Source organism: Lagenorhynchus albirostris, chromosome 16 (assembly GCF_949774975.1).
Source record: "Lagenorhynchus albirostris chromosome 16, mLagAlb1.1, whole genome shotgun sequence".
NCBI lineage: Eukaryota > Metazoa > Chordata > Mammalia > Artiodactyla > Delphinidae > Lagenorhynchus > Lagenorhynchus albirostris.
In genome coordinates, this window is record NC_083110.1 from 59417055 (window position 1) to 59437552 (window position 20498).

General features: G+C 43.8%; 1 protein-coding gene across 4 annotated transcripts in view; it reads right to left on the bottom strand.

The window, feature by feature from the left end:
* Positions 1 to 6535: 6535 nt before the first annotated feature.
* STN1 (STN1 subunit of CST complex) overlaps positions 6536 to 20498 on the bottom strand; it is a 44445-nt gene continuing 30482 nt past the window's right edge. For 3 of the 4 annotated variants that reach the window (XM_060125299.1, XM_060125297.1, XM_060125298.1), the window contains one exon: positions 14436 to 15208. In XM_060125299.1, coding sequence (XP_059981282.1) covers positions 15051 to 15208 — 158 coding nt within the window. In that variant the 3' untranslated portion in view covers positions 14436 to 15050. Of the gene's footprint in view, positions 6917 to 6975; positions 11242 to 11420; positions 11565 to 14435; positions 15209 to 20498 lie in introns of those variants that run through there. The other variant, XR_009535930.1, reaches the window with a different exon arrangement.

Here is a 20498-nt window from a genome sequence, read left to right on the forward strand (position 1 = left end):
TAAACCAGCTCCACTCTGCCCCTCACCACAGTTTGGCTATGTAGGCTGGCCTACACCTCATCACATGGGCATAAGCTAGCTAAAGTCTTCATCACTTAAAAGCAAAGAACCCTGTTGTGGATGTTTAACTCTGGGGCAGAAAGTTGGATTGGGAATGAGGATGTGGAACAGAAGGATCATTTTTCAGATACTGTGCTTTTCAGGTCTACAATTTCCATTTGACTCTTTTATACAGTTTTCAGATCTCTCTGGAATTTCTCATCTCTTCACCAAGTATATGCATCTTTTACTGTAGACTCTTTAACATATTAATCAGTTATTATAAAGTCCTTGTCTGCTAATTCTGACATCTGGGTTGTGTGAGTCTGTTTCTATTGACTGATTTGTCTCTTGGTTATGGGTCACATTTTTCTTTTTCTTCCCATGTCTAATAATTTTGTAGAGTGAACATTGTGAACATGTTCTAGAGACTGGATTCTGTTATCTTCCTCTGATGAGCATTTTCTTCCAGTGGTGGATCACATCAATTAAAACTCGCTTGTAGGTTTGGTTAGGATGGGTCTATTTTAGTTTTAACCTTAGTGCTAGGGTTAATGCCTTAGTTGTGGGAAAAAAAATCAAAATGGAATGGTATTGTTAAGAGAGCTCTCTAAACTGGAGCTGGGAGGGCATTGAAGAAGTGTGACTGATGCATCTCTCAGCCCAGGTGGAATGTGAACTTTGACCACTTATTGTCTTAATGAAGGCTTCCAGAATGTCTGCCCAATGTTCCAGAAACTCAAGATACTTATTGGACCCTTCCCCTAAGATAACTCATGACAGCCTACCTACTTATCTGACCCTAAATAACTTGTGCACAACCTGTCCCTTGAGGACAAATGTTTCCTTTCTTGCATCAGGATCAATCATAATTCTTGCCAACCAACTTTAACAACTTTGTGGCTTTTGCCTGTATAAGCCCCAGACTCCTTCTCTTCTCTGGAACACTCTTACTGTTTTACCCAAATCAGTGTTTCCTGAATTGCAATTCCTAAGACCCCAAATAAATTCTTTTCTTATCTGCAGCCTTCTTGGTCAACATAGTCAGAGACGTAGCCTTTACTCTTAGCGTGTAGCCCTTCCATGGTTTCAGTTGAAAGCTGCAGTTGTTTACCAAACCCCTATCACTTGGTGAGACTTTCAGGTCCAAACTTTGTCACCCCCGTGATGGGCAATGGCTGAAATCTCTGCTCAATCTCTTCCAGCCATCAGCTGTTGTTTTTCCCATGGATCCCTTGGAGTCTCACTTGGACATGTACAGTTCAAGAGTCAGCCAAGGATTTGAGGAGAATTTATAAACATATTTGGGAGTTTCCCCCTCTGTGACTCTCTCCTCTCCAGAATTTTCACCACAGTTTCCAGCCACTCTATTTGTAAACTCCTTCTCAGAATCATCAGGCCACTAAGCCTGTGGCTTTAGTCCTTCAATGACCTCTACCCTGTGTGAGCTGACAGTGGTTCTCAAAGTGTGGTCCTTGGACCAGTAATTAGCATCACATGGGGAATGGTTAGAAATGCAAAATTTGGGGCCCCATCCCAGACCTAGTGAATTAGAAACTCGAGGTGGAATCTAGCAATCTGTATTTTAACAAACTCTAGTTTGAGACTGACTGCCTTAGTGGTAAAGCTATAAAAATGTGGGTCTCACCAGAGAGGTTCCCTTCCTTTACTGTCTGGATGCCTTTCAGTGCCATCAAAATAGGGTTTTTTTTTTGAGAAGGGGGTCCAGAATTTATTATTATTATTTGTAGAAAGGATTAGCCTTAAAAGAGCTACTCTGTCAGATGGGAATTTGGGCATTCATTTTGTAGTATATATTTCATTCTATATACTGTTTGATTCCCCCCACCCAAGCATATAAACTCTTTGTAATTTAAAAAATAAATTTAAATTATTTTAAATTGAGATTTGAATAAAATATCTGTGAAACCCTGAAAGCACCTTATAGTTTTATGGAGCACAGCTTGAAAATCTCTAGCTTAAACCATGTGATTGACAGTATGGGCCAGGATTAGCTTCAACCGTGCATAGCAGTGTCTCCATGGCAACTGTCACCATAGCATCAGGCCTATGAGAGAGGTAGTAAATGAACTTGTACAGAGTGGGGAGGAATGCAGTGTGGTATCTTCCTGGTCCCCCTTCCAGGAAATCCCAAAGACATGCCTTGCACCTTGATAGAGGAAGCCTGCAGGTAAGGACCAGATGAAAATGACCTCTCTACTAAGAGCAGTCACATTTCCAGCATTCCAACATGTTTTCAGAATGAGGCTCTTCTAAACTCCCATGGGTCAGATTCATATCAGCTTTGATTCATCAAGCCTCACATGTTAACCTTACCTGCTCACCTTCCCCAAAGTGCAGAGGGTCTCTGTTCCTCAATGAGAGGAAGGGACTCCCCCTCAAGAGCGAATTGACCTCTTTCAACTTCAAGAAGAGGGAATACCTTTACAGTATTCTCACCCTACCAGACGTGTAGAATGGAGAGAAAGTTCATCTAAAAACTCACCCCAGCTTCTCCTCCTTTCCCTGCCTCCACCCTGACAGACCCACTTGTGTTTTATCCACTGGGGACCAGGCACTGGGCAGTACTTTTCCAACTTTCAATGTGTACACAAGTGCCCTGGGGATCTTGTTAAAATGTAAATCCTGATTTGGTAGGTATTATGGGCTGAACTGTGTCTTCTCAAATTTCATATGTTGAAGTCCTAATCCCCATTACCTTAGAATGTGACTGCATTTGGAGATACAGTCTTTAAAGAGGTAATTAAGGTAAAATGAGGTCACTGAAGTGGGCTCTAATCTAATATGACTTGTAAGAAGAGAACACAGACAGACAGAAGAAAGACCGTGTGAAGACACAGGGAGAAATCAAAGAGAGAGACCTCAGAAGAAACCAAGCCTGCTGACACCTTGATCTCGGACTTCAAGCCTCCAGAACTACGAAAAATAAATTTTCATTGTTTAAGCCACCCAGTCTGTGGTACTTTGTTATGGCAGCCCTAGCAGACTAATATAGTAGCTCTGGGGAGGGAACTGAGATTTTGTATTTCTAACATGCTCCTGGATGATGCTGACGCTGCTGGTCCAAGGACCACACTTTGAGTAGCAAAGACCTGGAGAATCAGATTCCTTTTTGCTTTATGGCATGGTCAGCAGCTTCCCAAATCACCTAGCAGGTTGGAGAGGAGGACACTTTTTCTCTAACTCTGCTTTCTTTAGGATGGATGAGGCAGTTGTTCTCAGCCTTTTTATATTTGCAGTACTTTTGAAATATTATAAATATGGTGGCACCTTTCAGGGGATGAGTCGCAGGTTAGCTTATGCAAACGAATGAAGTGGGCTGGATAAACAATAAGACATGATGGATGCAGTAGGTAAACTAGGGAGCTCACACCTCATCTAAAGTGGGCAGATCTACCCTGTCTCCAAGCCAGAATATGAGCTTAATGTGGTCATATTTCCCAACATTTCAAGAGAAGCTAGAAAATTGGAATTTTATATTAAATCTCTAGATTTTTAAACTTTTATTTATTCATTTATTTTGAGTAAATGAATTTTATTTTTTAAATTAATTTTTATTGGAGTATAGTTGCTTTACAAGGATTTAAAATTTTTTTAAAATGTTGGCAACTCTGTCAATTTATTTTTGAAATGTGAGGCAAAGAAGTCCCCTGAGGTCCTGGACATGTTATTGATCTGTATCTTGTGTTGGGTCTTGTCTTATTTACATGTGTAAAAATTCATCAAGCTGTATGGTTAAGACCTGTACAATTTACTACTTGCAAGCTATGCCATAATAAAATACCTGCATTGGGATGATGCACATCAACATTAAGGTAGTTGTTACCTGTGGGAGTAGAGGCAAGGAGGGAATGGGTTTGGCTTTACTGTATCTCTAACATTATGTTTCTTTCAAGAGACAGAACTGAAGCAGAGATGGGAAAACTAAATTAATCAGCTGCCTCATCTCAGTGGTATCTAGGTTTTCTGCTTCATTATTTTCTGTATGGTTGAAATATTTCATCATTAAACATCTTTAATATATATATTAAAAAAAAAACAACCTGAGAATACCAATACTGCATGGGCTAAACCAAATCCCTTGGAGGTTACTGAACCATATTCTCTTGGTCTTCCTCTGGGACCATATTGCTGTTTAGATAGGAATGTTTGCTGCCTTGCCCCAGATCTCCTACATGCTTCAGTAAATACCTGCTCCCTCCTTGCCACCAGTGTGACATGATATCACCCCACCCACTCAGCCCAGCATCCCATATAACCTTTATCATCAGAAGTGGTGTTCTTAGTGCAGGCTCAGCTGTAGCAAAAATAAAATCTATATATCAGCCTAAATTTGAAGACACTGTGTTGAGTTCACAGTTCAGAGGCACCAGAGAATAGGCTTCTCTGATCATGAAAGCAGTACAGCCTAGTGGTTAAGCTCACTGGGTAGAAACCTGGCTCTTCCACTTACTAGTTGCATATACTTGGGCAAGATAGTCTTGGCCTCAATTTCCTCATCTGTAGTGGGAATGATAATAGTACCTATCTATTTAGGTTTATGTGAAGATTTAAGTTGGTTGGGTGATTGGTACATAACTGTTCAATAATCATTAGCTATTATTAAGTACTTAGCATTAGTGTGATTTTACTCTTTTTTTATATATTTATTTATTTATTTTTTGCTGTGTTGGGTCTTTGTTGCTGTGCGCAGGCTTTCTCTAGTTGCGGTGAGCAGGGGCTACTACTCTCTGTTGTGGTGCACGGGCTTCTCATTGTGGTGGCTTCTCTTGTTGCAGAGCACGGGCTCTCGGCGTGGGCTTCAGTAGTTGTGGCTTGCAGACTCTAGAGCGCAGGCTCAGTAGTTGTGGCTTACGGGCTTCGTTGCTCTGCTACATGTGGGATCTTCCCGGACCAGGGCTCGAACCCATGTCCCCTGCATTAGCAGGCGGATTCTTAACCACTGCGCTACCAGGGAAGCCCCTGATTTTACTTAAACCTCTTGGACTAAGCCTGAGGTGAGGCCACAGTGTTAATAAATTGATATCTGACCACAGAGTCTCAAAGGAAAAATATTTTCAACTCTGATTCAAGTTGCAAATGAGATAAAATTTTGTCATGCATAGGGAAAGAGAATCGCAGAGGCTCTAGGCTAGTTCATTTACTGGTTGCCTCAAACCTCAGGGCTGGGGCACCTGCTCCCCCTCTTGGATGGTGATGTTGCCAGGGCAGCCCGGCTTGTTGACATGCAGGGTTGCTGTTTGGGGTTGGTTGCTCAAGGTAATCCTCCCAGGAACAGCACCCTGCCGGCGGCTCTGTGACCCAAAAAGGGCTTTAGCAGTGACTAATAAAGCTGTAAAGGATGCACACAGATCCAAGAAAATCCATCCCCTAAAGGAATGTGATTTAAACTACTTCTCAGTTGGTGCTTCTTTGTCTTTTTAACCACAAGCATTAAGTTTTTCTGTTTGAAATTCTAGTTCTCCCATGCTGTGTTCTCCAGAGAGGCTGTTTTCTCTGGAAAATCACTGAGACACTACTGGTGCCTGGAATGGGGGACAGGAGCTATTTGCCTCTGAGAGTGCGTTTCCTGTGTGGGCTTTTCCTTGCATTTCAGGAGATGCACTCTTTCAGGATTTCTGCTGAATCCAGTTGAGAAGGCCCACAGATCTCCTGAGCCCTCTCTCCCTTCCATTAGTTTGAGGCTGCTGTGGCAATCACCGTGGTGTGTCTTGCAGACCTGGGAGTTACCCTGGCCTTTTCCACTCTCCTTCACTCCTAAATCAGTTACCCACCTCAGGTCTGTTTCATTAATGTCTCTGTCATCTGTCTCCCTGCCACCGTCCCACTTTAGGTCCTCACTACCTTCCCCTGGATCACTGCAGTCACGTCTCTCTGGTCTACCTGCCCCTGAGCCATGCTCCTCTACTCTGCGGCCAAAATATTCTTTCCAACATGTAAATCTGATGCCAGCCTTCAGCTTAAAATCTTTTAATGCTGCCCTTCTGCCCACCTACACACTGTTTCCAGACTAAATGTTCCCAGTACTGTCAGAATCCTGAGTTGCCAAGAAAAATCCAGGACTTCCCTGGTGGCACAGTGGTTAAGAATCCGCCTGCCAATGCAGGGGACATGGGTTCGAGCCCTGGTCCAGGAATAACCCACATGCCACGGAGCAACTAAGCCCATGCACCACAACTACTGAGCCTGCACTCTAGAGCCCGTGAGCCGCAACTACTGAGCCCACATGCCACAACTACTGAAGCCCGCGCGCCTAGAGCCCGTGCTCCACAACAAGAGAAGCCACTGCAATGAGAAGCCCGCACACCGCAATGAAGAGTAGCCCCCACTCGCCGCAACTAGAGAAACCCCACGCGCAGCAACGAAGACCCAACACAGCCAAAAAAATAATAAAATAAATAAATAAATAAATAAATTTTAAAAATGCTCTAAAAAAGAAAATCCAGAGAGCTGGATTTTGATGTGAATTCCCCATCCCTTTTTTGTTTGTTTATTTGTAGAGGTATAGCATTTTACCCAATAAAAATATTACAAAACATTGCAATCAATCTGCTGCCCACTCCCCGCTCCCAATTCCCTATCTGAAGAGGCCAACCCTGATACCAGTTTCTTCTGTGGTCTTTCAAACTACACTACACACACTACATTTAAAAAAAAAATACAGATGGTAGCTAATTTTTTTATGTTGGTTTAATATTTTTAACCATAATAGTTTTAATATTTTTAAACTCCAAGGGTCAAACAATACCATGTGCACCCATGGGTTTTAAGTCATGTAGGCATGTGCCTATGATCCACTTGACTGAAAGTTCCCTGCAGACAGGGTTGGAGCTTTGTCTCGGCATCCCCTCTACACCTGGCACAATGCCTTGTGCACAGTTGTCACTCAATAAGTACACTGCCCATCCACTACACCTAGCACAATGCCTTGCACACAGTTGTCACTCAATAAGTACACTGCCCATCCACTGAAACATTTATCAAGCACCACTCTGTGCCTACTGCTGGGCCCATCACAGAATTCCAGGTGAACTGTGATGTGGGCAACCTCTGAGGGGACACGTGGGAACAGCTAGTTAAGTCTAGTTAAGTCCCAGAGTTCAGCTGGCTATAGGTTCAGAACACGCCCACCTCCCATTTTCCCTGGTTACCTGGGTCCACAAGAAATGGACAGAAAAGGCAGATGACTCGCACTCTCAGGCTCGCCCCAACGGGGTGTGTGCTTGGGCTGACAGCCCAGCCCCTGACGGGGTGCTGATACCAGCATTCTCAAGGCGCCTGCCATTATCAGGAGCGGCGTTTCTATTTCTTGCCCTCCACCAGGTCAAGACAAGCTAGGACTGGACAGAAACCACACAGGCTGCTTGCTGACTCTTCCTGAGGTGCTGGGCTGGGCTGGCTGCTGGATGAGTCAGGCCTTTTCAAGCTTCTTCATGTTGGGAGAAGACGCACTGTTCAGGTGGTTTGGAGCCTTCTCCTAAGTTAGATCCTCTTTGCTCACTTGCCTGCGTGGTCCAGGTCACCTCTGGCTGATCAGCATACATGATGGTTGCAGGACACGGTGATATTTTCAGTTCATGATAAGGTGGACCTCACTGAGGAAGCATAACAAACTCTTATCACATTGCCCTCCCCCATCCTCTGAGGCGGTGATTTCCAATTGTTTCCACAGTGCCGCAGGACTGGTGGTTTGCGTGCGTAGTGTGCTCTGTGGGAGGGTCATGAGCAATTTCCCTGGAACCTTACCATGACACTGTACCTTTCTTTACCACTAAGAGACCATTCTGGAATGCAAGTGGGTGGGAATGTGACCTTGTTCAAAAATTCACCTTGACTTGATTCTAACTGTAGTGAGATGAATCCTACCCCCAAAACTCAGATGGGTGAGACATCATATTCCTTTTTTAATTTCAAGTTAGCTGGGGCTTGGCGCCTTCATTCTCTGTGCTGGAAAGAAAATAATTTTGGTAGTAGTTGGGTGGGGCCGGCTCTCCCCTTCTCTAGAGATGCGTGAAAAACCATCACATAAGAGGGTACGTGGTGCCTGGAAAATAGGTGATGTGTCCACTCTTCTGAGACCAAGTCTTCTGCTGATATCCCCAGTGGGTCCCTTTAGCGGAGGAGGCTTGCAGAAGCTTCCGTTCCAAGCTTGGGAATCTCAGCTGAAGCTGGGGATCACAGGCCAAAGCTTTAAGTCTGCAAGAGACACTGCAGAACCTCTCCACAGAAGTCCTGCCAACCTGCCACCTGCTGCAGGCACCATGGGCAGCACATTCTGGTCTGCAATGCCTGGAGCCCACTAATCTCCAATCCCTCCCAGGCTCCAGGCTTCCAGAAAACATAAGTCAGCTTGTCTGCACAAACAACTTCTGGATTTGGCCTCCAAACCAAACCTCCCGGAGGCAAGGCTGGCCTCTTGCTCGGAAGAAGTAAAAGACAGGAAAAACAAATCCCATGCTAACAGCTCAATATATTATTCTGCCACCAAATTTATATTAGAATAGACTAATCATTCACAAATTTCAGTGCATGAGAAAACTCAGTACTTATCACAAGTTAACTGTGCCACGTATCACAGCTTATGTGACACTGCTGTTGCTTTGCTCTAAAGTAGAGCTGAAAACAATGGAAGGATGCTCTGTCCTCACCCCTACTTTACTTCCTCCATTCACTGATTTGTCCTCAGAACAAAAATGAAAAAGCTTCTCCCTGAGGATGCAATTTCTAGCCAAGAAGATTACCAAAATGGGTGTTGCCCAATTAACTGTACCAAACCCCAGTCAATGACGAAAATGCAAGCATTGCCTTATTATGATAATTAGGCTATGCTGATTAAAGTGGAAGCAGCATTAAGACCATTTCTATTACGAAAACTATCTTCTCCACTTAATTAGCACTTTCTTAAAAACATGCTTAGTTTTTCACATTTATCTGGCTGGGGACAGAGTCACTGAACCAGAGCTGAATGGCGTCTGGTTTATGAGAGGTCTCAGTTCATAATATGGTGATTGGTTTTTAAAAGATTGCTGCCTTCGTGTATTATATAACATTTGGGCAGGCATGTGTCCAAGCACTTGAAGTAGCAAATTGGGAACACTGAGGTTTGAGTTCTTCAGGATGTTTATTCCAGCTGTGTATTAGCTAGGACCTCAGTGTCCGGCCTTGGACTGTTTCTGCAGCTGACACCGCTGCTAGAACATACGACTCGGGCCTCCCTCAGCCTCTGCTGGAAGCAATGGCTAACGTCCAGGGCATAATGCATCTGTCTAAATGTTGCCTGGAATGAACTGATGCTTGACGCCACTCATACCTAAAGACGTAAAAATGTAAACAAAACCCAGAAATTGTTTTTACCTACCAGATGCACACTGATGAAGACTGTTGACCTCACAAAGTGTGGGTGGGCTTGTGACTCTGCGACAGCCCTGACAATCAGAATGCCATGGAAGTGACACTGTGCGGCTTCTGGGGCTCTGCACAAAATGGCCATGCGGCTTCCGTCTGGGGTGTGCTCTTCCTTGGGATGCCCGCCCTGGGAACAGGGCACACTGTGAGGAATCCCAACCTAACCCACATTTCAGTGGTTTTGGGTATATTCAGGGTCACGCATACATCATCACTACCTAATTCCAGAAAATTTCTGTCACCCCAAAAAGAAACCCTGTACCACCAACTCTCCTCCTGCCCCTACTAATCTATTTTTTGTCTTCATGGATTTGCCCGTTCTGCACACTTCATATAAATGGAATCACACAACATGTGGCCTCTTGTATCTGACTTCTTTCACTTAGCATACTGTTTTCAAGGTTCATCCATGCTGTAACATGTATCAGTACCTCATTCCTTTTTATGGCTGAATAATGTTCCACTGTATGAATATACCACATCTTTTTATCCATTCATTAGTAGTTGGACATTTGGGTAGTTTCCACTTTTTGGTTATTAGGAATAATACTGCTGTGAACATTTGTGTACAGGCTTTTGTATGGATGTATGTTTTCAAATCTCTTAAATTCAAGTACTTTAAAATCACCTATTGATATTAAATGGTACATAATACATAAAAATTAAATGATACTGAATAATAACAAATGATATATAATTTAAATAATTCTTATTCATTAAAGCAGCTTTCCTCAGAGCAGCAAACCTGTTCCCTTATAGTAATTCAGACATAATATGAAACACTGGGTAGACCGAAAGCCATAAAATGGCACTATTTCAAACCCAGGTTTCTCACTAGTTTACACAAACTTTTCACCACATCAGTCTGAATTAATGAGACACCACTTTACTGTTTCTATCTAAAAAAAAAACTAGGGCTATTATGCGGTCTTCAAAATTCCTCTTTTGATGTTTCAAAGTAAAACCTATCTTTTTTTTTCTTTTCTTGCAGTACACGGGCCTCTCACTGTTGTGGCCTCTCCCGCTGCGGAGCACAGGCTCTGGACACGCAGGCTCAGCGGCCATGGCTCACGGGCCCAGCCGCTCCGCGGCATGTGGGATCTTCCCGGACTGGGGCATGAACCCGTATCCCCTCCATCGGCAGGCGGACTCTCAACCACTGCGCCACCAGGGAAGCCCAAACCTATCTTTTTAATTGGACATACAGGGAGAGGCTGGAGTCTCTTCAGGAATTTGGGGTTTGATTTAGAATTCTTGTGAACACGTAAACCCTGGGACTGATCTGTTTGGGTTTACCTAATAAAAGTTCAATAAAAATAGGCTGTTTTTTTTTTTTTAAATTCTGGATTAAGTAAAAACTCACTTATGTGGGAGTTTGGGATCACATTTAGAGCCTCAATCAGTAGACTGTTATGCAAACAAAAACTCTATTGCAAGGTTCTTTGTCCACAGACATGATTTCCCTTCAGGTTGGTCCTGCTTCTCTCCCCAGTGCCTGCTGCTGTCTTCTCCAGCAAGCCTCACCACGGTCTTCCTGAGTTTGCCTGTGTGCTTCTTGTAAATCTAGTAAGGAAACAATGAGGTGCTTTTCTGGGAGCAGTTGCTCTACAGGCCACTTGTAGAGAAGAGACCAAGCTAATAAAAAAGTGTGGATGTTTTCTCCAGTGGAAAATTCCAAGTTTGCTTGGTTTTCATCCTTGGCACCAAGTCTTGGGTTCCTCATCACTGAATAGACTTCTTTCCGCTCGGCGCTCTCCCAGCCAGTGTCCTGGCACACTATCAGAGGGGGAAATAATTAGAAAGCAGTGTCTTATAGGGATGAGAAGCGATGGTAGTTTACCAGATGGGGATAATCATGGATCTTCAAACAAACCCTCGACCAGACAGAACGCTATTTGTCTTCTCGCCTACATTAACTATACACAGTGTTCACAGCTCCTGAAACATGTACGCACCGAGAGAGGGGGAGGATGTCTGCTCAGCTTCCCTCCTTTTCAGGCGAACCCCTTGGTTGCTCTTTGGTACATGAGCGGTGACCCAACTGTAGCCCCGGAGAGTTTTCCAAGAGCTTCCCTCAACTTCTCATAGTTCTTCTGTTGCTGTGGAGGAAAGAGTCTCATCGCATTCTTGGTTCACTCATGATTTAGGTTATGTGAGTGGGGGGTGGGAAGGGAGAGACAGCTTTGTTATTTCTACATAATGACACTTGCTAATTGTAAAACTATCAAAGTATAGATATGTAGGTTAAAAAGCATCTGACATCTCACTTTTCAGGGGTAACAAGTGTGTCACTCTGGTGAGCATTTCTGGTAATCTCTGTTTGATGTGCATAATTATTCATAAGAATTTGTCAAATATATTTGTGAACATAGTTCATCCAGAAGCTGACCCTGAGACAAGGATCAGAAAAGGAGCAATTCATCTGCAAGGTGCAGCAAAAGGTAATGGAGAGTGGGAAAGTAAGACAGGAGGGTAAGCTAGCCAATTAAGGGTGATCATCAAGTTAGCTGCTGCTGTGGGTGGATGGAGCTTAATCCCACAGAGAAACTCTGGAAAGTGCTGTAGAACAGGAGCCTCAGAGATATCTCAATGGAAGGGTGAGGGAGCAGAAGTATTTATACCCCAGGTCCCACTGGCTGAGACTGCCCCTGGTGGGTGTTAATTCTGAGTACTTCCAGCCTGAACAGCCTTCCAAGACATTGCAGAAAGTCCCCCAGGAAAGAGAGGCAGCTATTAGCAGGTGGAGGGCAGCCAGACACACACACAGAAGTGGTATTGCTTGCAAGATGCGCCAGGCACTGTTCTAGGTGCTGGGACACAGTAGGAAACAAAACAGAGAAAAAGTTCTGCCCTCATGGAGCATTTGTTCTATTAGGGAGAATAAATATTGAATAGTAAGCAGGGTAAGTAAGAAACATACGGAATGTGTTCCACGGAGACAAGGAATGTGGAGAAAAATAAGTACTGTGGAGTTCTGGGGAGGAGGAAGAAGGGGTTGGTTGCAATCAGCAAAAAAGGGATCAGGGCAGGCCTCACTGAAAAGGTGACACTCAAGGAATGACCCAAAGGAGGCGAGGGGGAAGCCCACCACATGGTTATCCAGGTGAAGAACATTCCAGGCAGAGGAAACAGCAAGGCCAAAGGCCCTGAGTCAAGAATGTCTCTGGTGTGTGTGAGGAACAGCAGGGCCTGAGAAGCTGAGCAGAGGTGAAGGGGAAATGGCAGGAGAGGAGGCCCTGCAGAGCAGAGCCCTGGTGACACTGTGCTGCCTCAGGTGCCGGAAGCAGAGGACAGCAGAGTCTGAGTCAAGCTGTGCTGCTGTGCTGACAGTGAACTGAAGAGGGGCCAGGGGAGCAGGGAGGGCAGTAGGAGGCCCCACAATACTCCAGGTGGTGGTGGCGGAGGAGTGAGATGCTGCCGCCATTGTGCGCAGGTTGGATGTGGGGTGTGAGAGAAAGGAGTCAACGGGTTTGGCCTGAGCAACCTGAAAAATGGAGCTGCCTTTTCCTGAATCAGGGAAAACTTCAGAAGAAGCACATTTGGGGTCAGGGGTAGTAGGGGGCCTGCCTTTGGGCATCTTATGTGTGTGATGTCTGTTGGACGCCTAAGTAGGACTGTCAGCAGAAGGCTGAGTGTAGCTCAGAAGTTCGAGGAGGTCCGAACTGGATGTAAACTGGGGAGTTTGTCAGCGTACAGATGATCTGAGACTGGCTGAGATCCCCATGGGAGCAAGCTAAACAGAAAAGAGGCCTGGGACCAAACCCTAGGAGTGGAGTGGTCAACTATATGTGCGTGTATACACGCTACATTTATACAGATGGATATGCAGAAACACGCTCTCTGTTTAGATATATACATACACACACAGGTCGTTTCAGATCAGTGGTATTAGATAAACAGATCTCAATTTTCTTCCCACTAAAACTCAATTTTCTTCCCACTATATCTACTGGGAATACTGCTCCATGGTGAAAATATCTGTCTGCTCCATTAAATTAATGGCTGCATAGTATTTCATAGTGTACATTACCATAATTAATTTTCCTCTATAGACAAATATTTTTCCCAATTACGGAATCTTAAATTACACAGCAATGGGCATCACGTGCATTCATCCTCTCCCATCTATGTGATCATCTCCTTGGGATAAACCCTAGAAGTGGGGCAGCTGTGGGCAAGGATATGCCCTTTTTATGTTCTGATGCAAGACTCCTTCCCGGCAGCTCCAGTCATCTGAGATGTATTCAATATGGATCAGCTGCCGCCCTTACGGAAGAACTACTGGGATGTCATTCCAGGTAAATTCTGTTCTACAGGGACCCTTCTCAACACGCGGCAGCTTTCTGGGTAATCGCTGTTAGGAACCAGGCACAGAGGTTTAGGGCAAGTCAGAAAAGTCCAAGACAGGAAGCAATCTGTCGGTACCAGCTTTTGGTCTGACATGTGGAGCTACAGCCAGTTTCTAAGTGTAAAGCCACTCCATTTCCACACAGAGCAGCACAACGCGCCAGGCCTGCAGGCTCTCCAGCAGAGCCATTAAAAGCTTATTACATCAAGTGCAAATGCAGCAGCCAAAGGCAGATGTGCCTTTTGTGAAGTGACTGTAATTAACGCCATATCTTCCTCCGAACTTTGTTTTCGCTGGCTGGATTTGTCATCGTCCTGTAAGAACAAGCCTATTACATACCTCGGATTTTTTCCCTTTACCTTGTCGTTCCGAGCAAAAGCATGACCCATCACCTGTCTGGGCAAATACTGAGTGAGTGGATGGTGTCAGGACGTCCTGCACGTTCAATGGTAACCTTGAAAACAACATCTACCACTGCCAAGTGATTGGTCAGCGGCCTCCGCCAAGAACTTCAGGGTATTAAGGGATGATGTACTTAGTCACAGTGTCCTCAAGCACAGGGAAATGTACTGAAGCACCTTTTGATTCAGAAGGAAAATAAGGAAAACGACAAATACAGAGCCATGCCTTGGATCCTGTTTATTCCCGTCGATGCGTTGGTCTGTAGATAGAATTCAACCCAAGACTCTGGACCCATCACTGGTGTTTGACCCACAGAAATTGTAGGTCAGCAACACTCATCCAGGGAGAACTAGTCCTCTATACCAGGTTCTTAACCATCAAGATACACCAAGAAAGGACCTGATAGTCTGAAGTTTTAAAAAGTGTCTGAACTCGTGATCTGTATGCTCTTCAGCTCCCGCAGTACAAGCGCCTTTTCCACGGGATGCCCCTTTACCACAACAGAGCCTCCAACCAGTTCAGCTACCAACACTGTTTCTTCCTCTTCTGCTCTGTGAGTGATGCTCGGTCCAGCCAGGAGGCCAATGAGAAGGGTTTTCTTGTATGTCGTGGCTGAGATAAGTCTTTTATCCCAGGATACAGCAGGCAGAAGGCAGCCTCCAGAATTCATGCCAAGTTCCATTCTTCAAATTACCATATTTCATAGTTTATTATGAGATAATTGCCACCAGGCCTATAAGCCTCAGCACCATGTTAAAATCAGAGCCCGGGAGTGAACGCCACCTGTTTTCTCCTCCTCCCCCCCGCTCCACTCGTGCTGCCTGCCGGCCTCTCCTCAGAACGCAGTGTAGTAGTTCTCTGTGGTGCTGACGATGTCACTCTGGTCCTCCAAGAGCTCCAGCACCTGCCGCAGCACAGTTTCACTCAGGACTGGGCTGAGGCTCAGGCGAGCACAGGCCAGGATGTGCAGGAAGTGGCAGCCCTTCTCCACGTCTGCAGGAAAAAGGGAGTTGGCTAAGCTTGGACACACCTGTCAGACCCTCCTCTCTCTCTCCTGTCCTCTCCTCTAAATGGAAGTCCTTCTTCAGAGTTCCTGGATCAGAACCTGCAGCTTAATAAGATCCCCAGATGATTCTTATGCACATTAAAGTAGGAGATGCACTGGCCTAGCTTATCAGTGAGAACGAACCAAAACACCTGTTCTCAGGTCTGTGCCATGGACCACTGCTCGGGGATGCAGGCCTTCAACCTTCCAGGATTCCCAATCAATAATTTTATACTCATAACCCAGTGGGGATTTAGTGCTTGGTAGGCTTTTTTCTCTAATAAAGTTACATGTACGAGCACATGCATTCAGTTCTAACCCCCTAGCTTCCCAGGCGGGAGCCCTCTTGTGGCCGACAGCAGAGCCGGCTGGCAGCAGCCTCCACATTCCTTCTGTAACTCCTGGACGGTGGGACTGCGGTGGTGACCTTTGGCCTGTTCTCACTCTTCTCTGCCTAGGCTTCCAAAAAGTCGGCCTGTGATGGCTGTATTCTAGGAACCTCTCGCCCTCTACCCAAAACAAATGAGACCATTCGTAGCAGTTCAGGACGAGTGACCGCTTTCCTAGTTGAAATCAATGATTTGGAGTAGTGGTATTCACACTGAAGTTATGACCATTAGAGGATCATGAAATCAATTTAGTGGGTTGTGGTTAGCATTCTTTTCTTACCAAACAGACTAGAGTATGAGATTACAGAATGTATTGCATTTTAGGTACGATAAACATTGAGAAACTTTATATTCAACTATACATGTATATGTATAGTTGAAATAAAATTTATAATAAAATTATATAATTTCCTAGGTGATGATGTAAAATTTATTTGTAACATCGAGTCAAAGTCAAACCTCATTCCTGGAAACAAACCCTCCCCAGTTTCCACCAAAGCCCCATTCACAGGGCCAGGCCTCTCACCGCCGTATCCCCAGCATCTGGCCCACTAGTGCTCTGCACAGTCACTGAATGTTGTTTTCAGGTGATAAAATGCTTTAGGCTCCAGGAAAGTCCTCAAAGAGGGGTTGTGGTGATGGGCAAAGCATGGTTGAGATTCTTTGCACCTTTGTGGCTTTGGGCAAGTCACTGCATCTTTAAGCCTCAGTTTTCTGACCCATGGGGAGTGGGGCTGGGGGGCACCTCTGAGGTCCTTCCCAGCTCTAAGGGTCAGGGATGCTCACAGGCAGTGGTCCTGGGCTAACAAAGACCTGCAAATTCTGACCTCTAGTGGCTAGTCAACTCATTGTTCCTCCCGACTGGGTTACGGTTGGGAAACTCGCCACCTCCCCTGGTCTCCACATTTCCAGGCTATTTCTTCAACATTCATTCGATCAAGATTTCCTGAACATCTACTACATGTGCAGCGCTGAGCAAGGAGGAGCAAGTACAGAGTGCAGACAGAGAGCTGACTCTGGAGTCCAAAGGACCCGAATAAAAATGCTGGCTCTATGACTGGGGCAAAGTGGTCCAGGTCTCTCAGTCCGCATCCTCATCTGTTAAATGGGAAGAAAAGCACCCACTTCACTCATGCTTGTGTGGGTGAAAGGAGACCCATGGTGGGGGCTTCTTCCATGGAGAATTACTATGATTCTATCGTCATATCCATAACCTAAGAAGATGCACATAACCTTGTCCCTGCTCTAAAGAAGCTTTGACTCTTCCCGAGAGGAAGGGTTGATGACGGAGGGTGAAGGACTCCAACCAGACTGGGCTTGCACGCAGCAGAGAGGAAGCCCTGGGAATTTCAGCACTGCTCGGCTTGTGATCTTAGTTCTTTTAAGACCTGGGTGCTCAGGCTCAGGGCTCAAGGTGACTTACAGGCATATGCGGTCAGCAATGCTGACTGCCCCAAAGGCCTTAAACTAATTCTTCACAAAGGCCATTCTGCCGTCGAGGGTTGCCTGGTAAGGCTGTTCACAAAGTGACCTTCCATTCACGTGGGGAGAAGGATTGGTGTCAGTTCTTTAAATGTTTGGAATTCACCAGTGAAGCCATCAGGTCCAAGGCTTTTCTTTGTTGGGAGATTTTTGATTATTGATTCAATCTCCTTACTATGTATCTATTCAGACTTTCTATTTCTTCAGGATTTAGTCTTGGTAGGTTTTGTGTTTCTAGGAATTTCCATTTCACCTGGTTATTCAATTTGTTGGCGTACAATTGTTTATAGTACTTTGTTATAATCCTTTTTATTTCTGTAGAATCAGTACTAATGTCCTCATTTTCATTTCTGATTTTAGTAACTGGAGTTTTTTCTCTTTTTTCTTAGTCTACCTAGCTAAATGTTTGGCAATTTTAGGGATCTTTTCAAAGAACCAACTTTTGGTTTCATTGATTTTCTCTATTGTTTTTCTATTCTCTATTTCATTTATTTGTGCTCTAATCTTTATTATTTCCTTCCTTCTACTAGCTTTGAGTTACTTTCTTCTTCTTTTTCTAGTTCCTTAAATTGTAAAGTTATATAAGTGTTCTTAGCTATACAGTTCCCCTCATACAAAGCTCTTCTGTGTCCTAGAAGTTTTGGTACTTTGGGGTTTTGTTTTCATTCATCTCTAAGTATTTTCTAATTTCTCATATGATTTCTTCTTTAGTCTACTGGTGAAGAGTGTGTTGTTTAATTCCCACAAATTTGTTAATTTTTCAGTTTTACTTCTGTTATTGACTTTTAACTTCAGAAGATGCTAGACAGAGAAGATACTTTGTATGATATCTACCTATTAAAATCTATCGAGACTTAATTAATGGTCTCTCCTGGAAAAGGTCCCACATACATGTTGTATGCTGTATGTATGCTGTTGTCAGGTAGTCTTTTGTGTGCGTCTGTTAGATCTAGCTGATTTATTGTGTTATTTAAGTCCTCTATTTCCTTACCTTCTGTCTAGTTGTTCTATCTGTTATTGACAGTGGGATACTGAAATCTCCAACTATTATCATAGAACCACTTACTTCTTTCAATTCCATCAGTTTTTGCTTCATATATTTTGACAGTCTGTCATTAGGTACAAAATGTTTAAAATTACTATGTCTTCTGGCTGTATTGAACCTTTTATTAATATATAATGTCCTTCTTTGTCTCCTGCAACATTTTTTTTAATTTAGTTATTTATTTATTGGCTGTGTTGGGTCTTCATTGCTGTGCGCAGGCTTTCTCTAGTTGTGGTGAGCGGGGGCTACTCTTCGTTGGAGTGTGCAAGCTTCTCATTGTCGTGGCTTCTCTTGTTGCGGAGCATGGGCTCTAGCCGCGTGGGCTTCAGTAGTTGTGGCACGTGGGCTCAGTAGTTGTGGCTTGCAGGCTCAGTAGTCGTGGCTTGTGGGCTCTAGAGCGCAGGCTCAGTAGTTGTGGTGCATGGGCTTAGTTGCTCCGCAGCACGTGGGATCTTCCCGGACCAGGGATCGAACCCGTGTCCCCTGTACTGGCAGGCGGATTCTTAACCACTGCGCCACCAAGGAAGCCCTCTTGCAACATTTTGATTTAAAGTTTATTTTGTCTGATATTAGTATAACTGCCCCTGTTCTCTTTTGGTTACTATTTGCATGGGATATATTTTTCTGTCCTTTCACTTTCAACCTATCTGTGCTTTTGGATCTAAAGTGAGTTTCTTGTAGTTGGCATATAGTTGGAGTTCTTGGGTTTTTTTTTTCAATCCATTCTGCCAATCTCTGTCTTTTGATTGGAGAGTTCAATCCATTTACATTTAACCTAATTACTGATAAGAGGGACTTACTTCTGTCATTTTGCTATTTGTTTTCTATATGCCTTATAGCTTTTGGTCCCTCAATTCCTGCATTACTGTCTTCTTTTGTGTTAGTTGATTTTTTTAATAGTGAAATGTTTAAAATTTCCTTTTGTGTATATTCTAGAGCTATTTTCTTTGTGGTTACCACAGGGATTACATTTAGCATCCTATAGTTATAACACACTAATTTGAATTTATTCTAGTTTAACTTCAATAATATATAAAACCTCTGTTCCTTCTCCTTTGCAGCTCTGTCCCCACCCCTTTCAGTTGTTGATGTCACAAAACCACAACTTTATACACTGTGCCCAAGAACACAGACTAATAATTCTTTTAAGTGTATTAGGCTCCTAAGATTCTTGGTTTACAGGTTATTTTTCTTTTAGCATTTTGAATATATCAGCCTACTGCCTTCCAGCCTCCAAAGTTTCAGATAAGAAATCTGATCATCTTACTGATGTGACAAGTTGTTTTTCTCTTGTAGCTTTCAAGATTCTTTCTTTTGTTTTGACTCTCAAAAGTTTGATTATAATGTGTCTTGGTGTGCTCTCTTTGAGTTCATCTTAATTGGAGTTCACTGAGCTTCTTGGATGTTTATATTCATGTCCTTCATCCTATTAGGGCCGTTTTCAGCCATTATTTCTTCAAATATTCTCTCTGCCCCTTTCTCTCTTCTTCTGGGACTCCCACAATGCATATGTTGGTCCATTTGATGATGTCCCACAGGTTCTTTAGGTTCTGTTCACTTTTCTTCAGATTTTTCCTGCTCAAATTTGCCTTTGAATCACTGGTAAACTTTTCACTTCAGTTACTGTACTTTTCAGAATTTCTTTTTGGTTTCTTTTTAGTTTTTGTATCTCTTTATTGATATTTTCTATTTTGTTCACCCATGATTTTCTTAAGCATCTTTAAGACAACTGTTTCAAAGTCTTTGGGTAATAAATTTGCCATCAGGTCTTTTTCAGGGACAGTTTCTGTTGCTTATTTTTCCCTTTGAATGGGCCATAGTTTCCTGTCTCTTTGAATGTCTTTCATTTTTAGTTGAAAACTGGACATTTGAATCTAATAATGTGGTAACTCTGGAGATTAGATTCTTCACCTTCTGTGGTGTTTGCTGCTTTTTGTTATTGTTTTTATTTTTTTGGTTGTTGTAGGCTGTCTCTGTGCCAAGGAGCAGCCTGAGATGGAAACCTAAGGTCTTCTCAGGTCTATTTCTGAGCCTGTGCCTTTCCCTGGGCATGTGTGGTCGCTTTCTAATTTTACCCATATATGCAGGTACTTTTGAATGTTCCAGTCTTTCTTTTCTGGCTCCAAAAGGGGTAAAAAAGAGAAATGAAGGGGTTTAAAAAAAAAGGGTGCCAGTCTTTTAAATCCCTGGAAGTCACTTCAGCTGTTGGGTGAGCAGCTTACAACAATGGGAGGAGGTACAACAATGGCCACCCACCTCTCTGCCTGCACCTCTGTGATCAGAAGCAGCAACTGGTGATCAGAGCACAAATCCCTGATACAT